The 24,905-nt window shown below is 44.5% G+C and overlaps 1 protein-coding gene across 4 annotated transcripts in view; it reads left to right on the forward strand.

Annotated features, from left to right (window-relative positions):
• Positions 1-17,862: 17,862 nt before the first annotated feature.
• The window catches only part of KGD4 (alpha-ketoglutarate dehydrogenase subunit 4), a 36,307-nt gene continuing 29,264 nt past the window's right edge, over positions 17,863-24,905 (forward strand). Inside the window, exon 1 of one of the 4 annotated variants that reach the window (XM_073623657.1) lies at positions 17,863-17,998. In XM_073623657.1, coding sequence (XP_073479758.1) covers positions 17,960-17,998 — 39 coding nt within the window. In that variant the 5' untranslated portion in view covers positions 17,863-17,959. Of the gene's footprint in view, positions 17,999-20,185; positions 20,329-24,905 lie in introns of those variants that run through there. The other 3 variants (XM_073623643.1, XM_073623663.1, XM_073623649.1) reach the window with 3 other exon arrangements.

Raw genomic sequence — 24,905 nt, forward strand, 5'->3', positions numbered from 1 at the left:
GTCTCTGATTGTCTCCTGCAGTATGTCCGCAGTCTCTGATTGTCTCCTGCAGTATGTCCGCAGTCTCTGATTGTCTCCTGCAGTATGTCCGCAGTCTCTAATTGTCTCCTGCAGTATGTCCGCAGCCTCTGAGTGTCTCCTGCAGTATGTCCGCAGTCTCTGATTGTCTCCTGCAGTATGTCCACAGTCTCTGGTAATCTCTTGCAGTATGTCCGCAGTCTCTGGTAATCTCCTGCAGTATGTCCGCAGTCTCTGATTGTCTCCTGCAGTATGTCCGCAGTCTCTGATTGTCTCCTGCAGTATGTCCGCAGTCTCTGATTGTCTCCTGCCGTATGTCCGCAGTCTCTGGTAATCTCCTGCAGTATGTCCGCAGTTTCTGATTGTCTCCTGCAGTATGTCCGCAGTCTCTGATTGTCTCCTGCAGTATGTACGCAGTCTCTGATTGTCTCCTGCAGTATGTCCGCAGTCTCTGATTGTCTCCTGCAGTATGTCCGCAGTCTCTGATTGTCTCCTGCAGTATGTCCGCAGTCTCTGATTGTCTCCTGCAGTATGTCCGCAGCCTCTGAGTGTCTCCTGCAGTATGTCCGCAGTCTCTGATTGTCTCCTGCAGTATGTCCACAGTCTCTGGTAATCTCCTGCAGTATGTCCGCAGTCTCTGGTAATCTCCTGCAGTATGTCCGCAGTCTCTGATTGTCTCCTGCAGTATGTCCGCAGTCTCTGATTGTCTCCTGCAGTATGTACGCAGTCTCTGATTGTCTCCTGCAGTATGTCCGCAGTCTCTGATTGTCTCCTGCAGTATGTCCGCAGTCTCTGAACCTCTCCTGTAGTATGTGTATTAATGTGCCCCTTTACTTGCTCAATTATTTGGGATTGCTCCACTGCTCAGTGAGAGGTAATGATGTGCATGAACCTCTAGCAACCAGTCAGAAAGTGCTAATGATGTGCTGTAACCCCTAGCAACCAATTAGTGAGCGCTAATAATGTACATTAACCTCTAGCAACCAATCGTCAAGCAGAAATTATGTGTTGTAACCTCTAGAAACCAGCCATTGAGCAGTAATGATAGGCTGTAACCTCTGGCAAACAATTGCAATCGCTGCGTGATCTGCTGCAGTAAACTGATTTTGAGTCTACCTGCTATTTTTTTGTATGTCTCAGAATGGAGGGGGGGGTCCCAAGAAAATGTTTGCCCAGGGCCCAATCAAAATTAAAGACGGCCCTGGTCGTAGGACAGGTTGCCAAAAAGTTTGTAGTTTGGGGCACTCCCAAAAAATGTGAAGAATAGTGCCAGCTTGTTGCTCACAGCGCCAGCAACGGTCAGATTGATTGGGGAATATTTTGGCCAAAACAGATGGGGTGCGATACCAACGTGTGGTGAACTTGTAGGAAATTTCCTGGTATTTGCTGCAAAGTGATGACTTATGGGCGAAGAAGGGTATGTGTTCCTTCTGTTGAGTGGTAAATGTGGTTTGTAAGTCTCTTTCCCATTTGGCTAAGAAAGGAGAGTCTGTGGTAGCTTGTATGTCCAACAGAGTTTTGTAGGACCTAGAAAGAGAACTATGAATTGGGCCTTTGTTTAGACATAGTTCTTCGAAGGAATGGAGTTGTCAGGAGAAGAGCGCATGGTTGGGTAGGGAGCCGAGGAAGTGGGAGAGCTGTCCGGCTCTCCAACTATCCAACACAATGGGTGCCTGTCCTGATGCTAAGGTCCCCGTAGGGATCCAGCCTGTGGGTCTTAGAAATTGAGATGCTCGTAGAAGCCCTTTCGGGGCTCGCCCAGTAAAGGCCAGGTCCGACAAACCCGGGTGGAATCTAGGATGTCTTATGATTGGGGTCATGGGAGATGGGAAATTAGTCAAGCAGGAAAGAGAAAAAAATCTTTCCATCTCGGCGAGTGAAGGACCAATCAACGGGTGAGTAGTTAAGTGAGGGTCTAACTGCTTGCCCGCCCAGGGCAGACCAGCCAATGGGACCCGGGCCATCTCCTGCTCTAGTGTGACCCAGAGTTTCAGCAAAGATGTTTTTATTACAAATTATGTGACCAGACTGCAGCTCCTCTTTAAGGGGTGTCTGCCCTGCATTAATAAAAATGACTCTGTTACAAGTTATTGACATTTTATTTTCTACTTTGTTAAATACTTATTGCTCTCTTGGAACCAATGCTATTATCATGTAGCTATGTCCACTAGATGCTATTGTGTAACGTGCCACGACAGTAATTGTTAAGAACACTTGTTTAAAACATTTATTTCTAAAATGTAAGTGAAACAAAAAATGAACTTTTAAGTTTTTTTCCTCCCTTATCCAAAACTTGAAAAAAGTTTGACCGTAGTTATAATTTTATTGACCTACCTACAGAAAAGTATTATTTGATTGAATGTTACAGGTTACCACATTTTGGACACTATATTGTCAAAAGTATTGGGACGCCTGCCTTTTAAATGCACATGAACTTTAATGGCATCCCACCCTTTGCAGCTATAAAAGCTTCAACTCTTCTAGGAAGGCTGTCCACAAAGTTTAGGAGTGTGTATATGGGAATGTTTGACTATTCTTCCAGAAGCGCATTTGTGAGGTCAAGCACCGATGTTGGACGAGAAGGCCTGGCTCGCAGTCTCTGCTCTAATTCATCACAAAGGTGTTCTATCGGGTTGAGGTCAGGACTCTGTGCAGGCCAGTCAAGTTCCTCCAACCCAAACGCTCATCCATGTCTTTATGGACCTTGCACTGGTCCAAATCATTTGGTGGAGGGGGATTATGGTGTGGTTTATCAGGGGTTGGGCTTGGCCCCTTATTTCCAGTGATGGGAACTCTTAAGGCGTCAGCACATCAAGACATTTTGGACAATATCATGCTCCCAACTTCGTGGGAACAGTTTGGGGATGGCCCCTTCCTGTTCCAACATGACTGCACACCAGTGCACAAAGCAAGGTTCATAAAGACATGGATGAGTGAGTTTGAGGTGGAGGAACTTGATTAGCCTGCACAGAGGGCTGACCTCAACACTTTTGGGATAAATTTGAGCGGAGACTGCCAGCCAGGCATTCTAGTCCATATCAGTGCTTGACCTCACAAATGCGCTTCTGGTGAAACATTCCCATAGACACACTCCTAAACCTTGTGGACAGCCTTCTCAGAAGAGCTGAAGCTATTATAGCTGCAAACGGAGGACCAACTCAATATTGAACCCTACAGACTAAGACTGGAATGCCATTAAAGTTTATGTGCGTGTAAAGGCAGGCATCCCAATACTTTTGACAATATAGTGTGTGTGTGTGTGTGTGTGTGTATATATATATATATATATATATATATATATATATATATATATATATATATATATATATATATAAAATCGAATAATCAAACATTTTACACAAACATCTATATGTACTGTAGCCTTTTCCACTGACAGGCTTTGTTACTGCCCTTCTGCTCTTGTTTGGCACTGGAAACTTGTAGCATTTTGAATATTAAAAAATGAATTCCATTGTGTTTTTGGTTTGTAGTGCTCAAATGCAGTGTAGTTCAGCTTTAAAATCCTGAAAAGGCAGATCAGTAGGTCTTTAAGTCCTAGTGTATCACTGGACTGATATAAGAGCACTCTATTACCCTTACCACTGTAATATCCCAATATTAATGAGTTTGTGTTAATTAGGCTAAAAGTGTACACTGGAAGTTCCAAATTGCAATTATAATAAGCAAAACACAATGACAAAGCCAGCAATAGCTTCTAGCTTCCATGGAGCTAGTTAGAAGAGACATTTTATAGTGACAACAAAATAAATCTGTGTGGTTTGGGGGATACATAAAGTAAACAAATGAAAAAGGATAAGTTTACTAGACTTGTGCACAACGGGAAATTTAGTTTAGTTTCGGTTCGTTGTCATTTGTAAAATACATAATTTCGTTCTGTTATATTCGTTATGTTACGTTATTTCATTTTCAGATAATTCGTTATTATTCGTAGATTGTCGATATTCGTTATACTGAATCCCAATTCATGTCGAATTAATTCGTTATATCTGCTATAATTTCTTTCGTATTAGTTGAAATTCGATATTTATGTATGTATATATATTCGTGATAATGATTTGAAGTTTGGAAAGTCGTTTGTTTATTGAATCTATTAACACACACAATGACAATATCTCTTCTCCTCTGCTCAAATAAAATACAACACCCTTCTCACTCACTTCTCAGGAATGCACTTTGCCAGTAATCCAGCACAAAATTAATCAGCTGATTGGACTGTAAGATTTACTTTGAGTTGACCCTTTGTTTCATTAGATCTTTAACAAATTACCGAATCATGTCGAATTCATTCGTTATAATCGCTATAATTTCTTTCGTATTAGTTGAAATTCGTTATTTTTTTATTCGGACATTCGGATGCATCCACATGTCTGAAAGATACAATATTCGGCCGAATTTCGATTCGTTACGAAACAAATTGCACATGTCTAAAGTTCACCTTTTGTATCATGTTACACCCGTATTTAGGATGTAACATTTTACTGTTACAGCACCCCCCCATCCCCCATTGTGGCAGCGGGCCAGAGATCCCCTCCCCGCACCCACTGTCACAGTTATAAAAGGCGGGGCTCTGCCCACCAGGCCGCATCATTCAGTGAATGGGAGAACAAGAAGTACTGACAGCCTTTGCAACTGATGGCTTGTAATTCTCAGTTAACTACCAGGGTGCTGATGAACGCTCTGGGTAGTTCATTGATGCTCCCTGTCATTGTGTAACTGCCTGTCCATACCAGATACAAGCAGACAGCTTGCACTGAAAATCTGCAGGATCCAGGCATTGCCACTGCCATCAGCAGATCATGGGTACAATGCTTTCCAGGCTCCAAGTAAAATAAAATAATAAATGCACATTTTTTTACCTTCAAAAAAGCCTGCTTTTATTTTTATTTTTAAAAATTATTTTTTTATTTTTTTTACAAAGGTGAACTTATCCTTTAAAAGATGGATAATATAATGTTCTTCTCGCTTCCAGGAAAAGAAGAGTTGCCCTTGGTCTTTTTTGCTGTGCCAGAGAAATGCAGAATTACTATAGTTAGAATGTGGAGTTAGGAAGGATGTCTAAACCAAAGGCATCTTTGGCTTTGTAACAAAAGCTTGCCATAAGGGTGGCAAAAAGGGGCAAATTTGCTTAACAACCTAGATTACATTTAAAGACTTTGTATATGCACTTCATCCAAAATGATGGTAGATTGCCTAATGGGGTGTAGTTTTGCATTGTTTGCATAGGCTGCCCTGTCTCCAAGATCATTTCCTGCTGGACATCACACATTGCCACTAGGGGCTTCGGATTGAGGCAAGTACACACCAATTGTACCCTTAAAAAACACAAATAAACACTCCACTTCTACCTTCTCATCAACTTCAATTAATGTCTCTAACATTTGGCAATATTTTGTTGAAAAACCCAATTTTTTACTAAATTTACAGTGACGTGAATCCCTCAATTGTGTTCATCGCTAGTTGTACATTGCTTAATGTTATCCTCATTTCTAAATAGTCAATAAATAAAGCACAGGTGGGCCTGAACATTTGGTGCCACAGAGTACTGCTTCTTGGGTAGCAAAAGGAAATTGCCCGTGTAACGACACATTCGGCGACCCATCACAGATTGCTCCGGAAGTGACGTTTCACTGAGAAAATAGGCACTGAGCATGCCTAAGTTCCCCATATGCGTTCCAAAAGTTGTAGCATAATACAGAGCAGTGAAGCCGTCAGATAATGTCACAAAAGTGACGTTAAACACAATACAAACACTGCGGCGGGAGCGCGCACAGCTACAGCTTAATGAAATGATGTCAAATCAAATGAACATTAGTAAGGAGCTTGTACATATAATGTGATTACATAGCAGCAGTGATCATGTTGAGGGGGGTGCAATTTAATCCTGCTAAACACACACACAATTAGTAAGGAGCTTGCACATATAATGTGATTACATAGCAGCAGTGGTCTGCTGCTATGTAATCACATTATATGTGCAAGCTCCTTACTAATGTTCATTTGATTTGACATCATTTCATTAAGCTGTAGCTGTGTGCGCTCCCGCCGCAGTGTTTGATTTGTGTTTAACGTCACTTCCGTGACATTACCGGACGGCTTCACTGCTCCGTATTGTGCTAAAAGTTTTGGAACGCATATGGGGAACTTACGCATGCGCAGTACTTCTGGAGCAATCTGTGATGGGTAGCCAAATGTGTCGTTATACCTGCACATGGCTAAATGTTATCCTGTTTAGAGAAAAATATTCAAGTACTGTATTTTTAAATCAAATCAAAATATGTTATGATTTTGGACGGAGTAGTAAATAGTTGAAATGTCTGCAAAGGGGTTTTTTTAGTTGCCTTATCCAATCGGAGAGGTTTCTCATTCTGGAGACACAACAGAAAGTTAGAGGAAATCTCTCCAGATTGATGGGATGTCTTCTCTTAGACAGCTGTCACTGCACCAGTTGTCCCCCATTGGAATATCACCCTTTACTGCATGTTCCTGCACCTGCCAGCTGTGACAGAAGGCAACATGACAACACATGACAACATATAAATCAGACATGGATTTAAACAATTCCTCGACCTTTCTAAAACAAAAAATAAATGTTTAGCATTAGATAATACTGATTTTTTTAGGCACACCAAATTGAACCCTTTCCCACCCATCCAATTGTAAAATAAAGTCCATCCAGAAAGTTCCTCATGCTGCTGAAGCATTGGTTAACGGTTTTTTAAGTTACAGCTGAGTGCACTGGTCTTAGGTCCTAAATAGATAATCAGGGGATGGACCTGTGGTCCCTGATCATGTGATCACCAATTATCCAATCATAGCAAATAAAAGAAATGTTTTCTACAGTAATTTATTTATTACAGGTACTTATATTGTACTCTGTCAATTTAACCACTTCAATACCAGGCACATTTACCCCCTTCCTGCCGAGGCCAATTTTCAGCTTTCAGCACTGGCACACTTTAAAATGACAATTGGGTCATGCAACACTGTACTCATATGAAATTTTTATCATTTTTTTCACACAAATAGAGCTTTCTTTTGGTGGTATTTAATCACCACAGTTTTTTTTATTTTTTGCTAAATAAATAAAAAAAGAACAAAAATTTTGCAGTTGCTACTACTTTCCTGGTGGTGTACACAATACATACAGTGCACCCATAGTTGTTATTACACTTCTGTTGGTGTACACAGTACCGTGCACCCCTAGTGCAGCTGCTACTACTTTTCTGGTGGTGTACACAGTACACAATACATACAGTACACCCATAGTTGTTATTAAACTTCTGTTGGTGTACACAGTACCGTGCACCCCTAGTGCAGTTGTTACTACTTTTCTGGTGGTGTACACAGTACACAATACAGTGTAGTGTGGTTTTGCTAAACAAAATTTACAGCATGTCTGGAAGGCCACCAAGGAGAGGCAGATGCTCACAGGCCACTAAAAGAGGGCAAGCAGGCTCTGTGTTTACAGTCGACAGTGCTGGTCATTGACACGGTGCATCCTCAGCATGTGGCCATGGGGCACGCTTGTCCGTTTTTTCTGAAGCTGACCGCGTTATTGAGCCACAACATGCAGAAGAGTTGGTGGAATGGATAACAAAGCCCTCCTCATCCTCCTCATCCTCTGTCACCCAGGCTCAGAGTAGTTTGCCTGCCAATGCAGCTGCCAAAGCAGCCTATTCCATCGGCTCCATGTCAACAGTCACTCCTTCCCTAGCCCCACCATCATGCACGGAGGAGTCAACCGAACTATTCAACCACAGTGTCGGGTACATGCTGCAGGAGGATGCGCAGCGATTTGAAGGCTCAGATGATGGTACCCAGGTTGAGGAAGGCAGTAACATGAGCCTAGAGAGAGGGGGTGCCCAAGAAGGTCAAGAAACTGGCAGTCATGTTCCCCGAGCTGCAGCATACTGCCAAGTTTGCTCCAGTGACGAGGAGGGAGGGGATGATGAGGTCACTGACTGTAGAGTAGGGTGTAGGGTGCCTGATAGAAGAGAGGAGGGCACACTGGGTAACTCTGCTGGCAGCTGGGAAGGATGCAGGACAGTTTTCAGTATTGTTGGAGCTTGTTCCACCACCATGCCTCTAAAATGCTAGTGGTGATTCTGCCACAGCTCTCTCCTCCACCCCCTCCTCTTCTTCTTCCTCTATGACCTCTTTCTCTGCAGATTTCTCCTCTGAACCAGCAGTGCTCTGTAGGCGTTCAAGGGGCTACGCAAGGCAAAAAGATGCCATGCGGTGCTTGAGTTGGTCTGCTTAGGGGACAGGAGCCACACTGGGGCAGAGATTCTGTCAGCTCTGCAGGAGCAGGCTCAGAGGTGGTTGACACCACGCCAGCTTTAGCCAAGAATGGTTGTATGCGACAATGGCACCAACCTACTCTCCGCCCTCTGACAAGGACACTTGACTCATGTTCCCTGTTTGGCTCACGTCATGAATTTGGTGGCGCAGCGGTTCTTGAGCAGGTACCCTGGCTTACAGGATCTCCTGAGGCAGGCCAGGGAAGTCTGTGGTCATATAATGCCAGTGCTCGGCTGGCTGACATTCAAAGAGGATGCAACCTGCCCAAGAACCATCTCATTTGTGACATGCCCACCAGGTAGAACTCAACGTTGGCAAAGCTGCAGCAACTGCACACACAGCAGAGGACCATCGATTTTTTCGCCACGCCAGTGGCTACTGATCAAGGATGCATGCACTGTCTTGTCACCATTTGAGGAGGCCACGAGAATGGTGAGCAGTGACAGTGCATGCATCAGTGATACTGTCCCTCTTGTCTTCCTGTTGGAGCACACGCTTTGTGGAATAATGGACAGGGCACTTGAGGCAGAACAGCGGGAGGAAGAGGAGGACTTCCTTACTTCTCAAGGCCCCCTTTATCCAGATACTAGTATTCCTGCAGGCGCGCCGATCACACAGGAAGAAGAAGAGGAGGAGGAGGATTGTGTCAGCATGAAGGTGGAGGATAACACTCAGCATCAGCAGCAATCTTCAAGGGATCGTTTGCAGTCCCCAGAAACCCATGGAGTTGTACGTGGCTGGGAAGAGGTGGTTGAGGATCATGTGATCCTTAGTGACCCAGAGGACTCAGGATCGAATGTCTCTGCAAACTTAGGCTGCATGGCCTCCCTGATCCTGCAAAGCCTGCGAAAGAACCCTAGGATTCGTGGTATCAAGGAGAGGGATCATTACTGGCTTCTTGATCCACGTTACAAGGGTAAGGTTGCAGAACTCATCCAGCCTTATATAAAAACTGAAAACAGCACTGTACTGTCAACTTTAGAGAAAAAATAAATAAATAAATTAGGCTCCGTCATGTAAGCAGTGGCCCTGCCTTTTGGTGACACCAATAAATGTGACAGAATGGACATTTTTTATGTGGGGCAGAGTGACCCTATTTTTTTTGGTATGCTTTTGACCTTCCTTGGTAATACATAAGAGGTCAACTTCTACTGGTGAGTGCTGTCCCCGGTGGAGGGGACAGGTGGTGGCAGCAGTCGGCTGATTGCCTATTTGAAGTTGCTTTGCACAAAGCACCAGTCACTTTCCAATAGAAGATTTGTCTTTCACAATTTTTGCACACAAGCATTTTGGATTTGCACTTCACAATGACACTTTTGCACTATTATTAATGATGTATATATAATAGAGTGATATATGAAGTTGTGCAACATTTTTATTATATTTATTTAATTTGAAGTCACAACCTGTGGACACTTTGGTGCTTTAACGATTTATTAGTAATTAGGTGTTTATAGGAGTAATTATGTTTTTAGTAGTACAAAATTGCACATTCTTTTGGTTGTATCGATTATTGAGCACTATATTGCAATCAGGTTCTATGTTTATAAGGTAAGCACAGCTCTATTTCTTTATATTTAGATCTTCTTCTGAATGCCTGTCTTCGGGCCTCTTCATTGGTCAGCAGGGGATGGCAGTGCTCCTGCACATGAGCAGGAACTAGTCATGCTGGTACTCAGACTGGCCCAGCACTGTAAGCTGTGCTCTGCATGCGCATTTTACTTTTAAGTAGTTTTGATTAATAGTTACTGGCGGTAAAATGTACAACTCTTTTAAACTCCTGAAACAGGAAACAGAAGAAATATTTCCACAAGACAATGGCATCTTGAAACATGGTAATATGTTCCCCATAATATGGAAAATTAAGAAATATGCCAAGCTAAGGAAGGTCTATTTTAATTGCAAGGACCTCTACCAGTAATGTAGCAGAGTTTAATATAACAAAGCAATCAGTTAAAAAAACATGATCCTTTCAAATAGAATTCCAAATTAGAAGCTGTAGAATGCCTAGGCACCAACTGTTGTTCTAGCCCAGGCTTTCTCAACCCAGAGGAATCCCTAAAATAAGCTTCAGATCTCGGGGTAACACTTACTAAAGCAATACATCAGAAGTCAATGGGAAAAAGGCCCCTTTCCTCGGTGGAAAATAGGAAGAACACAACCTTTTTAATTGTGATCAGAATACCACCCTTACATACTGGCTTTACCAAGTGGTGCTATCCCTAGAACTATGAAAGCACCATTAAATGGGGGATCAATTATCCACAGCTCAAGGAACCCCTAGCAACCTGGAGGACCCTAGGGTTCCGCTGAACTCTGCTGGAAAATGGCTGTTCTAGCTGCACAGGAGCCTGTCAAGAGTTTGAAGTTTGATATCCTGTCTACCTCTGCTCCTCGTTACTAAATTATATTGATTATGTCATCAAGGAGTGGGGTCTAGGGATAGAAGAGCTGTCAAAAAAGACAATGTGCAATGGATAAAAAAGAGGGTCTTAGTAAAAGAACAGCTGCAAAAACCTACTGTATGTTCTATATAATTCACAACTGACTCATCTTACACTGCATATCTAAAGTGCATTCCACTTTGTTCTTTAGCAGCAACAACCACCGTGTGAGCCTATTAGAAAGCTTGGATCCCAGCAACAATTTCATGACAAATAAAATGTATTCATTTAATTAGTTTAATAGTTTAAGAGAATGAACTAATCATACCTTGCATTTCTGGGCCATGTCTTTATGAAGAAGATTGAGGTAATGCCAGGAGTTTTCTGGTATGACTTCTTGGAACACTTGGAGGCAAAAGTGCTTCTAAAGTTTTATCAGGAATACCTTGTTCAAGGGCTAGATTTATTAAACCGGCAATAATCCCTGCAAAACCAAAAAATTACAATACATTTAAAGGAAACAAGTGCTGAAAGATTTATTCAATGCATTTATAAAAAATAAATAAATAAATAAATAAAAATTACTTTACTTAAAGTGTATGTACATTTTTGGGGGGGTTTGCTGTCTGTGTCCCCACTGAGATGCAACCCCCTTTTGGTCTTGGTGACCATTGTTACTGAAACAGAAAGTTATGTGTAAATCCTACATTTTGGATTTGTAATTGGATCAGGTGATGAGGGTGAATCATCTAATATGAACAAAAGTTCTTGGAACAACTTTCTAAAATGGAAATTCCCTTCACCTTAGTCTCACTTCCTATTGCATCTCCGTGAAGTGAAGGCAAATTTCGCATAGCAAAACAAAAAGGAAAAAATAATCAGGTAGGAGTTTTAACTAGAGTTGCACCATTACTCGTATTTGTGCAAATGCTCAGATACCTTTGCAGTGCGATTTTAGCCTGCATGAGATTTGGACAGGTATCGCACCGCATTCCTGTTCAAATCGCATGCAATTCTTTGCAGTGCGATGTGAGCCCATTCATTTTTTATTGACTAGTGTTGCACCGATACCGTTTTTTTATCGGCCAGTAGGAGTACTGATACTTTCGGTCAGGTACTCGCCAATACCAAGTACTGATACTTTGCGGTGCGATTTGGGTCAACACAAAAAAATTGTCGCAAATCACACTGCAAAGAATCGCATGCGATTTTTGTGTGTGTGTTTGTGTGTATATATATATATATATATATATATATATACACACACAAACACACACACAAAAATCGCATGCGATTCTTTGCAGTGTGATTTGCGACAATTATTTATATATATATACCGTATTTATGGACATATAACACGCACAGGCATATAGCACGCACCTTCATTTTAGGAGGGAAGTTTCAGGAAAAAACTCAAATATTAAATAAAGAACTTTGAAGCAAAATAAGGGTCAGTGCCCATCAATGCAGCCTCACTATTGCCCATCTGCAGCCTCACCATTGTCCAGCTGCAGCCTGATCAATGCCATCTGCAGCCTCACAATTGCCCATCAATGAAGCTTTATCAATGCCCATCTGCAGCCTCACCATTGATTGCCCATTAATGCAGCCTGATCAATGCCATCTGCAGCCTCACCATTGCCCATCTGCAGCCTGATCAATGCCCATCTACAGCCTCACAATTGCCCATCTGCAGCCTGATCAATGCCCATCTACAGCCCCACAATTGCCCATCTGCAGCCTGATCAATGCCCATCTACAGCCTCACAATTGCCCATCTGCAGCCTGATCAATGCCCATCTACAGCCTCACAATTGCCCATCAATGCAGCTTGATCAATGCCTATCTGCAGCCTGATCAATGCCCATATGCAGCCTCACCATTGCCATGAATGCAGCCTGATCAATGTCCATCTGCAGCCCCACCTCAGATTACTGCTGCCTCGGAGGGGACAGGGAGGGGGCGGGACATGCGCCATCAGATTACATACAGCGAGAATTTCTTGTTTGCTCGGTGGACTCTTTAATACAAAGTCCCGCCTCCTGGACCGGCTTCTATGATAGACAGAACACTGGTCCAATGCCAGCCCAGGAGATGGGACTTCCTATTACAGAGGGCGCTGAGTAAACAGGAGATTCTCGCTGTATGTAATATGACGGCGCTTGTACCGCCCCCCCCTCCCTGTTCCCTCCTGGGCAGTCCAAATTGCAGTATCGGCATATAACACGCACACACTATTTGCACCCGATTTTCAGGGTGAAAAAGTGTGTGTTATACGCCAATAGATACAGTATATAGAAGCGCCATCTAGTGCGCAATTTAGTACTCACAAAATTCAGCAGAGGGAGCGCTGTTCCAGTAAGTAGGTAGAGACAGATTAGAAGTTCAAAGCAGAAATAATTTATTGAAAAACTGAAGAGACCGATGACATTAGGTAAATAGATCACAAGCCCATGCTGGAAGATGGTAGTGTGCCAGTGAGGCACTGTGACCAGGGCCATCTTAACCGCTTGCTGACCAGCCGCCACAGTTGTACTGCGGCAGAATGGCACGAGCAGGCGAATTGCCATTATGCAGCTCGCCCCCGAAGCCGATGTGAGTGACCGGTAGTCATCGCTCGTAACACGGCGAGAACCGGGATTTTCGGTGTGTAAACTCTCTAAACTTCTCTGAGGGGAGAAGTGACAAATCATCTGTTCATCTTGCCTAGTCAGTCCCCTCCCCCCTTCAGTTAGAATACGTACTAGGGAACACAATTAACCCCTTGATCGCCCCCTAGTGTTAATCCTTTCACTGCCAGTGACATTTTTTTTTTCACAAGTAAGCCAGTGACATTTTTACAGTAATCAATGCATTTTTATAGCACTGATCGCTGTATTAATGCCAATGGTCCCAAAAATGTGTCAAAATTGTCCGATGTGTCCGCCATAATGTCGCAGTCATGATAAAAATTGCAGATCACCGCCATTACTGGTAAAAAAAAAAAAATAATAATAAAAATGCTATAAATCTATCTCCTATTTTGTAGACACTATAACTTTTGCGCAAAAAAATCAATATACGCTTATTGCGATTTTTATTACCAAAAATATAACAAAAAAGAAAAACTGCGCTAGAGGCCAATAAAGTGAAGCAGCGGCTATTAGTGTGGCACACCAAATGACAAATAAAAATGGAAAGCCGCGCATTAAACTGATATATACATATTAAATTAAAAAATGAATCTGTGAAAAAAATGTTTTGAAAAAGGTCCTTTGTGATATAAAATTAATAAGAATTCAACTGCAAGAAAGGAAATCTGAAACTCCTGGACTGTCCAATGGTTATCACTTGTTAGTTGAACCGAGTCCCAACTAATAGATATCATGCTTACCAGATGGCAAGCCAAATCGAGCAGATGGCCTAAACCCAGCCCAGGCCTTTGAAAACCGATCACAGTGGAATTTTGCAATTTTCACTCGTGAAATTGGCATGGATTCGCAAAAAATTCAACTGAGACTGAGAAAAAATGTGCTTTTTTTTTAAAAAAAGGGGATATTTATTATAGCAAAAAGTACAAAATATTGTGTTTTTTTCAAAATTGTTGCTCTTTTTTGTTTATAGCTCAAAAAATAAAAACCGCAGAGATGATCAAATACCACCAAAAGAAAGCTCTATTTGTGGGAAAAAAAGCACGTCAATTTTGTTTGGGTACAACATCGCAGGACTGCACAATTGTCAGTTAAATCGACGCAGTGCAGAATTGCAAAAAGTGCTCTGGTCAGGAAGGGGGTAAAATCTTCCGGGGCTGAAGCGGTTAAATATTGATTGGATCTTGGGCAAACATTATCTTGCCCCCCCACACCCCATGAAATTTCACTCTCCGCCTGCTCTGAGACCTAGAATAAATAAAATATCAGCTGGACTCAAAATCAATTTACTGAATCAGATCACGCAGCGATTACGATTAGTTGCCAGAGGTATCATTACTGCTCACTGACTGGCTGCTATAGGTTGCAACATATATTATGGCTCACTGATTATTTACTAGAGGTTGCAGAACATGACTTCTGCTTGTTGATTGGTTGCTAGAGATTACTGTACATCAATACTGCTCACTGATTGGTTGCTAGAGGTTACTGGACATCCTTACCACTCACTAATTTGTTGCTAGAGGTTACTGCACATTATTACTGCTCACTGATTGGTTGCTAGAGGTTACTTTCAGTCTGCGGCTATTAACATATTAATGCCACTGCTATTTACATATAAATGCTGCCGATCCGTGGCTATTTGCATATTAATGCTGTCTCTATTTACATATCAATGCAGGTTATTTACATGTAAACATAGGGTCTGCAGGTGAGTCATCTGTACATGGCAATAGGGCAGAGCTTGGCAGCATTAGTAACAGAACTTCACACTGAGATATTGGGACACAGCACAGGACTAAAACTTCAATGGACAAGGGAATTTAAACTGGGGTAGTTGGCAAATATGAGGCAGCTGCTTTGGGCCCCAACGATGATGGGCCCAGGGCAGCTGCCCCTTTTGCCCTGCCTTACAGACAGCCCTGACTGTGACTTATGGGTTCTGTAGTTTACTCTGCTGAGCCGGGTGGAATGAATGGCTGCCTCTAACCCTGGAGCTCCTGGGGGAAGGCGGTGAGCCCAACAGATGCCAGATCAATGGATGGAGCTGACAATGGCCAGCGCCCCCGGAAATGACAGCTGCGGTCAGGGCTCGTCACCGACAGAGAGGGGAAATGCCAAGAGCGGGCAGAAGTGCTCCGCTATGGAGACAGTACTGTGCGGGCAACCAACGAGGACGTCCATTGATCCGGCATCCATTAGGCTCACCGCTCACTCCGATGAGTTCCAGTTTACCAATAAATGACTGCTGCTTTAAACTTCTAATTTGTCTCTACCTACTTACTGGAACAGTGCTCCCTCTGCTGAATTTTGTGAGTTCTAAACTGCCCATTAGATGGCGCTTCTATACACACACAGGAGCACACACAGGAGCACACACATACGATTCAGACAGGAATCGCACCACATTTCTATTTGAATTGCATGCGATTTCTTGCAGTGCCATTCATTTTGTATTGACATAAATCACACCACAAAGTATCGGTTTCGGTATCAGGAGCATTTGGGCGAGTACCGCTACTCGCTCAAATGCCTGGTATCAGCACCAATACAGATACTGGTATCGGCGCATCAGTTTTAACCCTTCCCTAATCCATCAAAAACAAATGTGACAAAAAAAGTTTAGGCTATACATACATTTTAAAGCATAAGAGACGGCTACAAACAACAACTGATCTACCAGTAAGTCGGCTGAGATTTGTTTAAAGTGGTTATAAAAGCAATTTTTTTTTACCTTAAGGCATTCCATGCCTTAGGGTAAAAAACCTCCCACTAACTGTTTCCCCTCCCAAACACTTACCAGAGTTCCAGTGCTGTGCCCATCTGCCGCTCTCCCCTCTCACAGGGTTCGATGAAAGCAGTGGGAGCATTTGCTCCTGCTGCTGTCAGTCAAATCCTGTTAGAAGGAAGTAGGGGGGTGGGGCTGAGACAAGTCGTGTGTGCAGGGTCGGGACAAGGGGTGGACAGGAGAGTCGGTTGTCCTGGGCACTGTGGTATCATGTGAGGTGGGGGGGGGGATGGGGCACCACAAGGAGATTAGGGGGGAGGGAATTTGTGTTGAGAAGGGGAACTTGGGGGGCTTCAGGGGGTAAGAATTGATCTAGGAGGGCAAATTTAGGGAGGGTGTGCTAGGGGTGGTGATTTGGGGGGATTGGTGTTGGGAGGGGTGATGGGGAAAGAGTATTTGTGCTAGGAGGGGGGGGGGATTTGTGCTATAAGAATAAAATGGTAGAGGAGATTTTTTTTTTTTTGGTGGAGGTGGGGGAGGGGGGATTTGTGCTCATAGGGATGATTGAGGGGTATTTGTGCTAGGAGTAGAAATTTGTGGGGGAATTTGTGCTAGGTTGGGGGAGAGTATTTGTGCTTGAAGGGAAAACATTTTTGTTTTTTTTGTTTTGGGAGGGGGAGGGGATTTGTTCTGTGGGCATATGGGGAGGGAAAGGAGCTGGGGAGATGGGGGGGGGGCAGAGATTTGTGCTGGGTGGGGGGATTTCAGCAAGGGGGCCGATTTGTACTGGGAGGAGGGGGGATTTATGCTTAGTGGGTTAGCATGCAGATAAGTGCTTGATTTTTTTGGAGGGAGAGGGGATTTTCACTGACACATAATGCCCATACATCTTGGGGGGGGGGGGCACATAATGCCCATACATCTTGGGGGGGGGGGGCACATAATGCCCATACATCTTGGGGGGGGGGGGCACAATTTGGCATGTCCGCCCTGAGCTCTAAATGACCTTGTCCCGCCAATGCGTGTGTGTCTATGTGCACACACAGCCTGGCTCAAAGAACACCCGCACAGGTGTCCCCTTAGCACACAACTTGCTGGAAGGACACCTTAATTTAAAAAAAAAAAAGTGACTTTACAACCGCTTTAAGTAGCAATTGGGCCAGGTCAGTCAAAATTAGGACTTCTTCTGAGGTGGAAGTGATGTCATTCAAGTCTTCGAATCTCTCTGCGGCTCTTCTCCCCGGCTTAGCCTAGGCGCCTTGTCTAAGAGCTTCCTTTTGGTGGTATGTAATCACCGCTGGGGTTTTTATCTTTTGCTAAAAATACGATTTCCGGAGAGGGATGAACCAGGACATTGGGTTATCCCTCTATAAGGTCCCAGATTGCAGAGGGACGAACCAGGACATCGGGTCATCGTTTCACAGGCTCTCAGATCCAACAAGTGCCTTATGACCCCCTGAATATGGGTGGTCGCTGGTCTCTCTCTGGTGACAGGTTTCACGTGGTCAGGTTTATATTTTACACTTGACGTGATTTCACCTATTGGATCCATGCTGAATGAGGATCTCTTCTTATGAACTTTTATCACCAATGAACTTTCTGCATAAGTGTTTAATTTGCACTTTATTCTTGCTTGCAATTTAGTCATTTGTTTTTTTTTTTGTATACCAGCTGGACTATAACTCTTCCCTTTATCCCATACAGATACTAAGTCTCATCCACCCCTCCCTTATATCGTCATACTGCCCCCCTCTCTGTCCTCTTTCCCCTTTCCCCACCAACACTGAACACAGCTTATATACAGTCTCGTTCGGCCTTCTGGTCATGTGACCGCTCGGTTTCCTCACCCGGAAGCGGAAGTGAAGCTGGGGGTCGCCATGGGAAGCAAGATGGCGGCGGCCAGCAGGGTCGTCCAGGTAAGAGAAAGAAGTTAGATAGATGTACATCCTACGTGTGGATTTAGGTGAGAGGAATGTGGCAGAGACATGATGGTGGGTCTGTGTTAGTGGCTCAGTGCCGTGTTTTGCCTGTCTTGTCGGGTACAGGGGGGCGACAGCCAGTGACCCTGAGAGGAGAGCTGAGGGTGACTCCAATACACGGGGACACTCCATCCTTGTCCACATAGTACACGGGGGACGCCCCATCCTTGTCCACGTAATACACGGGGGACGCCCCATCCTTGTCCATGTAATGCACGGGGGACGCCCCATCCTTGTCCACGTAATACACGGGGGACGCCCCATCCTTGTCCACGTAATACACGGGGGATGCCCCATCCTTGTCCACGTAATACACGGGGGACGCCCCATCCTTGTCCACGTAATACACGGGGGACGCCCCATCCTTGTCCACGTAATACACGGGGGACGCCCCATCCTTGTAATACACGGGGGATGCCCCATCCATGTCCACATAGTACACGGGGGACGCCCCATCCTTGTCCACGTAATACACGGGGGACGCCCCATCCTTGTCCACATATAGTTACATAGTAGGTGAGGTTGAAAAAAGACACAAGTCCATCAAGTCCAACCTATGTGTGTGATTATGTGTCAGTATTACATTACATATCCCTGTATATTGCGGTCATTCAGGTGATTATCTAATAGTTTCTTGAAGCTATCAATGCTCCCCGCTGAGACCACCGCCTGTGGAAGGGAATTCCACATCCTTGCCGCTCTTACAGTAAAGAACCCTCTACGTAGTTTAAGGTTAAACCTCTTTTCTTCTAATTGTAACGAGTGGCCACGAGTCTTATTAAACTCTCTTCTGCGAAAAAGTTTTATCCCTATTGTGGGGTCACCAGTACAGTATTTGTAAATTGAAATCATATCCCCTCTCAAGCGTCTCTTCTCCAGAGAGAATAAGTTCAGTGCTCGCAACCTTTCCTCATAACTAAGATCCTCCAGACCCTTTATTAGCTTTGTTGCCCTTCTTTGTACTCGCTCCATTTCCAGTATGTCCCTCCTGAGGACTGGTGCCCAGAACTGGACAGCATACTCCAGGTGCGGCCGGACCAGAGTCTTGTAGAGCGGGAGAATTATCGTTTTACCTCTGGAGTTGATCCCCTTTTAATGCATGCCAATATTCTGTTTGCTTTATTAGCAGCAGCTTGGCATTGCATGCCATTGCTGAGCCTATCATCCACTAGGACCCCCAAGTCCTTTTCCATCCTAGATTCCCCCAGAGGTTCTCCCCCCAGTGTATAGATTGCATTCATATTTTTGCCACCCAAATGCATTATTTTACATTTTTCTACATTGAACCTCATTTGCCATGTAGTCGCCCACCCCATTAATTTGTTCAGGTCTTTTTGCAAGATTTCCACATCCTGCGGAGAAGTTATTGCCCTGCTTAGCTTAGTATCGTCTGCAAATACAGAGATTGAACTGTTCATCCCATCCTCCAGGTCGTTTATAAACAAATTAAATAGGATTGGTCCCAGCACAGAACCCTGGGGAACCCCACTACCCACCCCTGACCATTCTGAGTACTCCCCATTTATCACCACCCTCTGAACACGCCCTTGTAGCCAGTTTTCAATCCATGTACTCACCCTATGGTCCATGCCAACGCACCTTATTTTGTACAGTAAACGTTTATGGGGAACTGTGTCAAATGCTTTTGCAAAATCCAGATACACCACGTCTACGGGCCTTCCTTTATCTAGATGGCAACTGACCTCCTCATAGAAGGTTAATAGATTGGTTTGGCAAGAACGATTCTTCATGAATCCATGCTGATTACTGCTAATGATATCATTCTGATTACTAAAATCTTGTATATAGTCCCTTATCATCCCCTCCAAGAGTTTACATACTATTGATGTTAGGCTAACTGGTCTGTAATTCCCAGGGATGTTTTTTGGGCCCTTTTTAAATATTGGTGCTACATTGGCTTTTCTCCAATCAGCTGGTACCATTCCAGTCAATAGACTGTCTGTAAAAATTAGGAACAACGGTCTGGCAATCACCTGACTGAGTTCCCTAAGTACCCTCGGATGCAAGCCATCTGGTCCTGGTGATTTATTAATGTTAAGTTTCTCAAGTCTAATTTTAATTCCGTCCTCTGTTAACCATGTAGGTGCTTCCTGTGTTGTGTCATGAGGATAAACACTGCAGTTTTGGTTACTGAAGCCCCCCGATTCACTCGTGAAGACTGAGGAGAAGAATAAATTCAATACCTCTGCCATCTCCCCATCCTTTGTAACCAGATGTCCTTCCTCATTCTTTATGGGGCCAATATGGTCTGTCCTCCCTTTTTTACTGTTTACATACTTAAAGAATTTCTTGGGATTTTTTTTGCTCTCCTCCGCTATGTGTCTTTCATGTTCTATCTTAGCCATCCTAATTGCACCCTTACATTTCTTATTGCATTCTTTATAAATTCTGAATGCTGTGGATGATCCCTCAACCTTGTATTTTTTGAAGGCCTTCTCCTTTGCTTTTATATGCATTTTTACATTGGAGTTAAGCCATCCAGGATGTTTGTTCGCTCTTTTAAATTTATTACCCAATGGGATACATTGGCTAATGCCCTTATTTAATATGCTCTTAAAGCAAACCCATCTCTCCTCCGTATTCTTTGTTCCTAATATTTTATCCCAATTTATGCCTTTTAGCAAGGTTTGTAGTTTAGGGAAGTTGGCTCTTTTGAAATTCAGTGTCTTTGTGTTCCCTTCATGTCTCCTATTTGTGTGATTTATACTGAAACTAATTGACCTGTGATCGCTGTTACCTAAATTGCCCCGTATTTCCACATCTGTTATCAGGTCTGTATTGTTGGTAATCAGTAGATCTAGTAATGTTTTATTTCTAGTTGGTGCGTCTACCATCTGACCCATAAAATTGTCCTGCAAGACATTAAGGAACTGGCGAGCCTTAAATGAATGCGCGGTTCCCTCCGCCCAGTCTATGTCTGGATAATTAAAATCCCCCATTATGATAACACTTCCCATCCTTGCTGCTAATCCAATTTGTGATAGGAGATCCGTCTCCACTTCCTCCCTCAGGTTAGGGGGCCTATAGCATACTCCCAGTATTATTTTCCCCTTAGCTTCATCCCTTTGGAGCTCTACCCATAAAGATTCCACCTCCTCCCTAGCCCCCTCAGTGATGTCATCTCTCACATTCACTTGTACATTTTTCTTGATATATAGGCATACCCCTCCCCCTTTTTTACCCTCTCTATCCTTGCGGTATAGGGTATACCCTTGAATGTTTGCCAGCCAATCATGAGAGCTGTTGAACCAGGTCTCTGAAATTCCCACAAAATCCAAATCCTCCTTGTACAACAGTATCTCTAGTTCACCCATCTTGTCCGCCAGGCTCCTGGCATTGGTGAACATGCCACATAGTTTAGACCGGTCGCATATTGTCCTCGTATTGGGTGTTTCAAGATTGCAACTTGGACTTGCTACTATACTCACCTTGTGTTTTTGTGCTTTGGTTAACCTACCACTAATGCCCCCAATACTACCCTCTGGAATATCTTCCGCGCTGGCTATCACTGTCTCTGGACCCTCCCCCCCATCGCCTAGTTTAAAAACCCCTCTAACTTTTTGGCCATCTTCATTCCCAGCAGATCTGCACCCTCCTCATTTAGGTGCATAATACACGGGGGGACACCCCATCCTTGTATTACACGGGGGACGCCCCATCCATGTCCACATAGTACACGGGGGACGCCCCATCCATGTCCACATAGTACACGGGGGGACGCCCCATCCATGTCCACATAGTACACGGGGGGACGCCCCATCCATGTCCACATAGTACACGGGGGGACGCCCCATCCATGTCCACATAGTACACGGGGGGACGCCCCACCCATGTCCACATAGTACACGGGGGGACGCCCCACCCATGTCCACATAGTACACGGGGGGACGCCCCACCCATGTCCACATAGTACACGGGGGGACGCCCCACCCATGTCCACATAGTACACGGGGGGGACGCCCCACCCATGTCCACATAGTACACGGGGGGGACGCCCCACCCATGTCCACATAGTACACGGGGGGGACGCCCCACCCATGTCCACATAGTACACGGGGGGGACGCCCCACCCATGTCCACATAGTACACGGGGGGGACGCCCCACCCATGTCCACATAGTACACGGGGGGACGCCCCACCCATGTCCACATAGTACACGGGGGGGACGCCCCACCCATGTCCACATAGTACACGGGGGGGACGCCCCACCCATGTCCACATAGTACACGGGGGGGACGCCCCACCCATGTCCACATAGTACACGGGGGGGACGCCCCACCCATGTCCACATAGTACACGGGGGGGACGCCCCACCCATGTCCACATAGTACACGGGGGGGACGCCCCACCCATGTCCACATAGTACACGGGGGGGACGCCCCACCCATGTCCACATAGTACACGGGGGGGACGCCCCACCCATGTCCACATAGTACACGGGGGGGACGCCCCACCCATGTCGAAGTCAGTACACTGGGGGGGGTGCCCCATTCTGTGTGGAGAGGCGCGTGCCACCACCGAGACCAAGACGAGTGCCTTACATTCAAAAATGGCGCCATTACGTCACTACGCATGCGCCTGCCCGCCCGAAAATGGTCGAGCGCGTACAGGCTTTCTCAAGCCCGGCTAGCTTCGGAACGACGCAGTTGACATGTCGGCTCGCAGCCATATTTTTTATGGGCAGCTCTAAAGTAGGCTGAAACTTACAGGCTGCCTGTAAATTAATGGGCAGTTGGCAACACTGGGACATCAGCCGGGTGGTCGTAGCCACAGCTCAAAGCGGCCCCAGAGTAGGCGGCCTACCGGGAAACTTCCCGCTATCCCGGTAGGCCAGTCCAGCCCTGCTCCCAGGGATGGCATCATCCCACTCCTGCTTTGTTGCTAGGACATTGCTAAGACACTCTCAGCTGTTACTGCTCACCTCCAATTGTGCTTAATTATTTTCCAAAATTTATGTGTCCCTATGTACCAATATACTTTTAATGTACCTCTGTTGCAGAAAATAAAAGCTTTCTTTGATTTTAAGAACAGGACCTTGCCTTAGCCCCTGGTGTGTTCTATACTAAGTTCATGACTTCCTGGCATGTAGATTTGGTACATGAAAACCAGTAAGACACAGGAAGCAGTTCACCAGCTGACCTCATTAGTGCACACACACCTTGCACCCATCAACTATGTTTGCACAGCATCCCCGGCATCCCTCCAGGCATAAATTTGCCTGGCTTATCAATGTAGGTTGCCACAGCTGCTATGTTTGTATGGCATCCCCAGCATCTCCCCAGATGGGCCCAGGCTGCATGCTATATTCTCAAAGTAACAGTTACAGTTGTGCTCATAAGTTTACATACCCTTGAAGAATTTATGATTTCTTGGCCATTTTTCAGAGAATATGAATGATAACGCAAAAACTTTTCTTTGACTCATGGTTAGTGTTTGGCTGAAGCCATTTATTATCAATCAACGGTGTTTACTCTTTTTTTAAATCATAATCACAGCAGAAAATACCCAAATGACCCTGATCAAAAGTTTTCATACCCTTGTGATTTTGGCCATCTAACATGCACACAAGTTGACACAAAGGGGTTTGAATGGCTATTAAAGGTAACCATCCTCACCTGTGATCTCTTTGCTTGTAATTAGTGTGTGTGTATAAAAGGTCAATGAGTTTCTGGACTCCTGACAGACCCTTGCATCTTTCATCCAGTGCTGCACTGATGTTTCTAGATTCTGTGTCATGGGGAAAGCAAAAGAATACTAGAAGGATCCTGTGGGAAAAGGTAGTTGAACTGTATAAAACAGGAAAGGGATATAAAAAGATATCCAAGGAACTGAGAATGCCAGTCGGCAGTGTTCAAACTCTAATCAAGAAGTGGAAAACGGGGGTTCTATTGAAACCAAACCATGGAAAATGTTTTGGGATGCAAACAAAAACCCACAAATAACTTCAGGTGAAATACAGGACCCTCTGAAAACATGTGGTGTGGCTGTTTCAAGAAGCACAATAAGGAGGCACTTGAAGACAGATGGGCTGCATGGATGAGTCGCCAGAAGAAAGCCATTACCACGCAAATGCCACAAAGTATCCCACTTACAATACGCTAAACAGCACAGAGACAAGCCTCAAACCTTCTGGCTCAAAGTCATTTGGAGTGATGAGACCAAAATTTTGCTTTTTGGCCACAACCATAAACGCTTCATTTGGAGAGGAGTTGAACAAGGCCTATGATGAAAGGTACACCATTTCTACTGTGAAACATGGAGGTGGATCGCTGATGTTTTGGGGAAGTGTGAGCTACAAAGGCACAGGGAATTTGCTCAAAATTGATGGCAAGATGAATGCAGTATGTTATCAAAAAATACTGGAGGAACATTGGCATTCATCAGCCAGGAAGCTGCGCATGGGACGTACTTGGATATTCCAACATGACAATGATCCAAAACACAAGGCCAAGTTGACCTGTCATTAGCTACAGCAGAATAAAGTGAATGTTCTGGAGTGGCCACCTCAGTCTCCTGACCTCAATATCATTGAGCCACTGTGGGGAGATCTCAAACGTGCAGTTCATGCAAGACAGCCCAAGAATTTACAGGAACTGGAGGCTTTTTGTCAAGAGGAATGGGCAGCTTTACCATCTGAAAAGATAAAAAGCCTCATCCACAAATACCACAAAAGACTTCAAGCTGTCATTGACATTAAAGAGGGCAATACCCCAGTATTAAGAACTGGGGTATGTAAACTTTTGATCAGGGTCATTTGGGTAGTTTCTGTTGTGATTATGATTTTAAAAGAGTAAATACAGTTGATAATTAATGGCTTCAGCCA

The sequence above is a fragment of the Aquarana catesbeiana genome, linkage group LG01, assembly GCF_042186555.1.
Source record: "Aquarana catesbeiana isolate 2022-GZ linkage group LG01, ASM4218655v1, whole genome shotgun sequence".
NCBI lineage: Eukaryota > Metazoa > Chordata > Amphibia > Anura > Ranidae > Aquarana > Aquarana catesbeiana.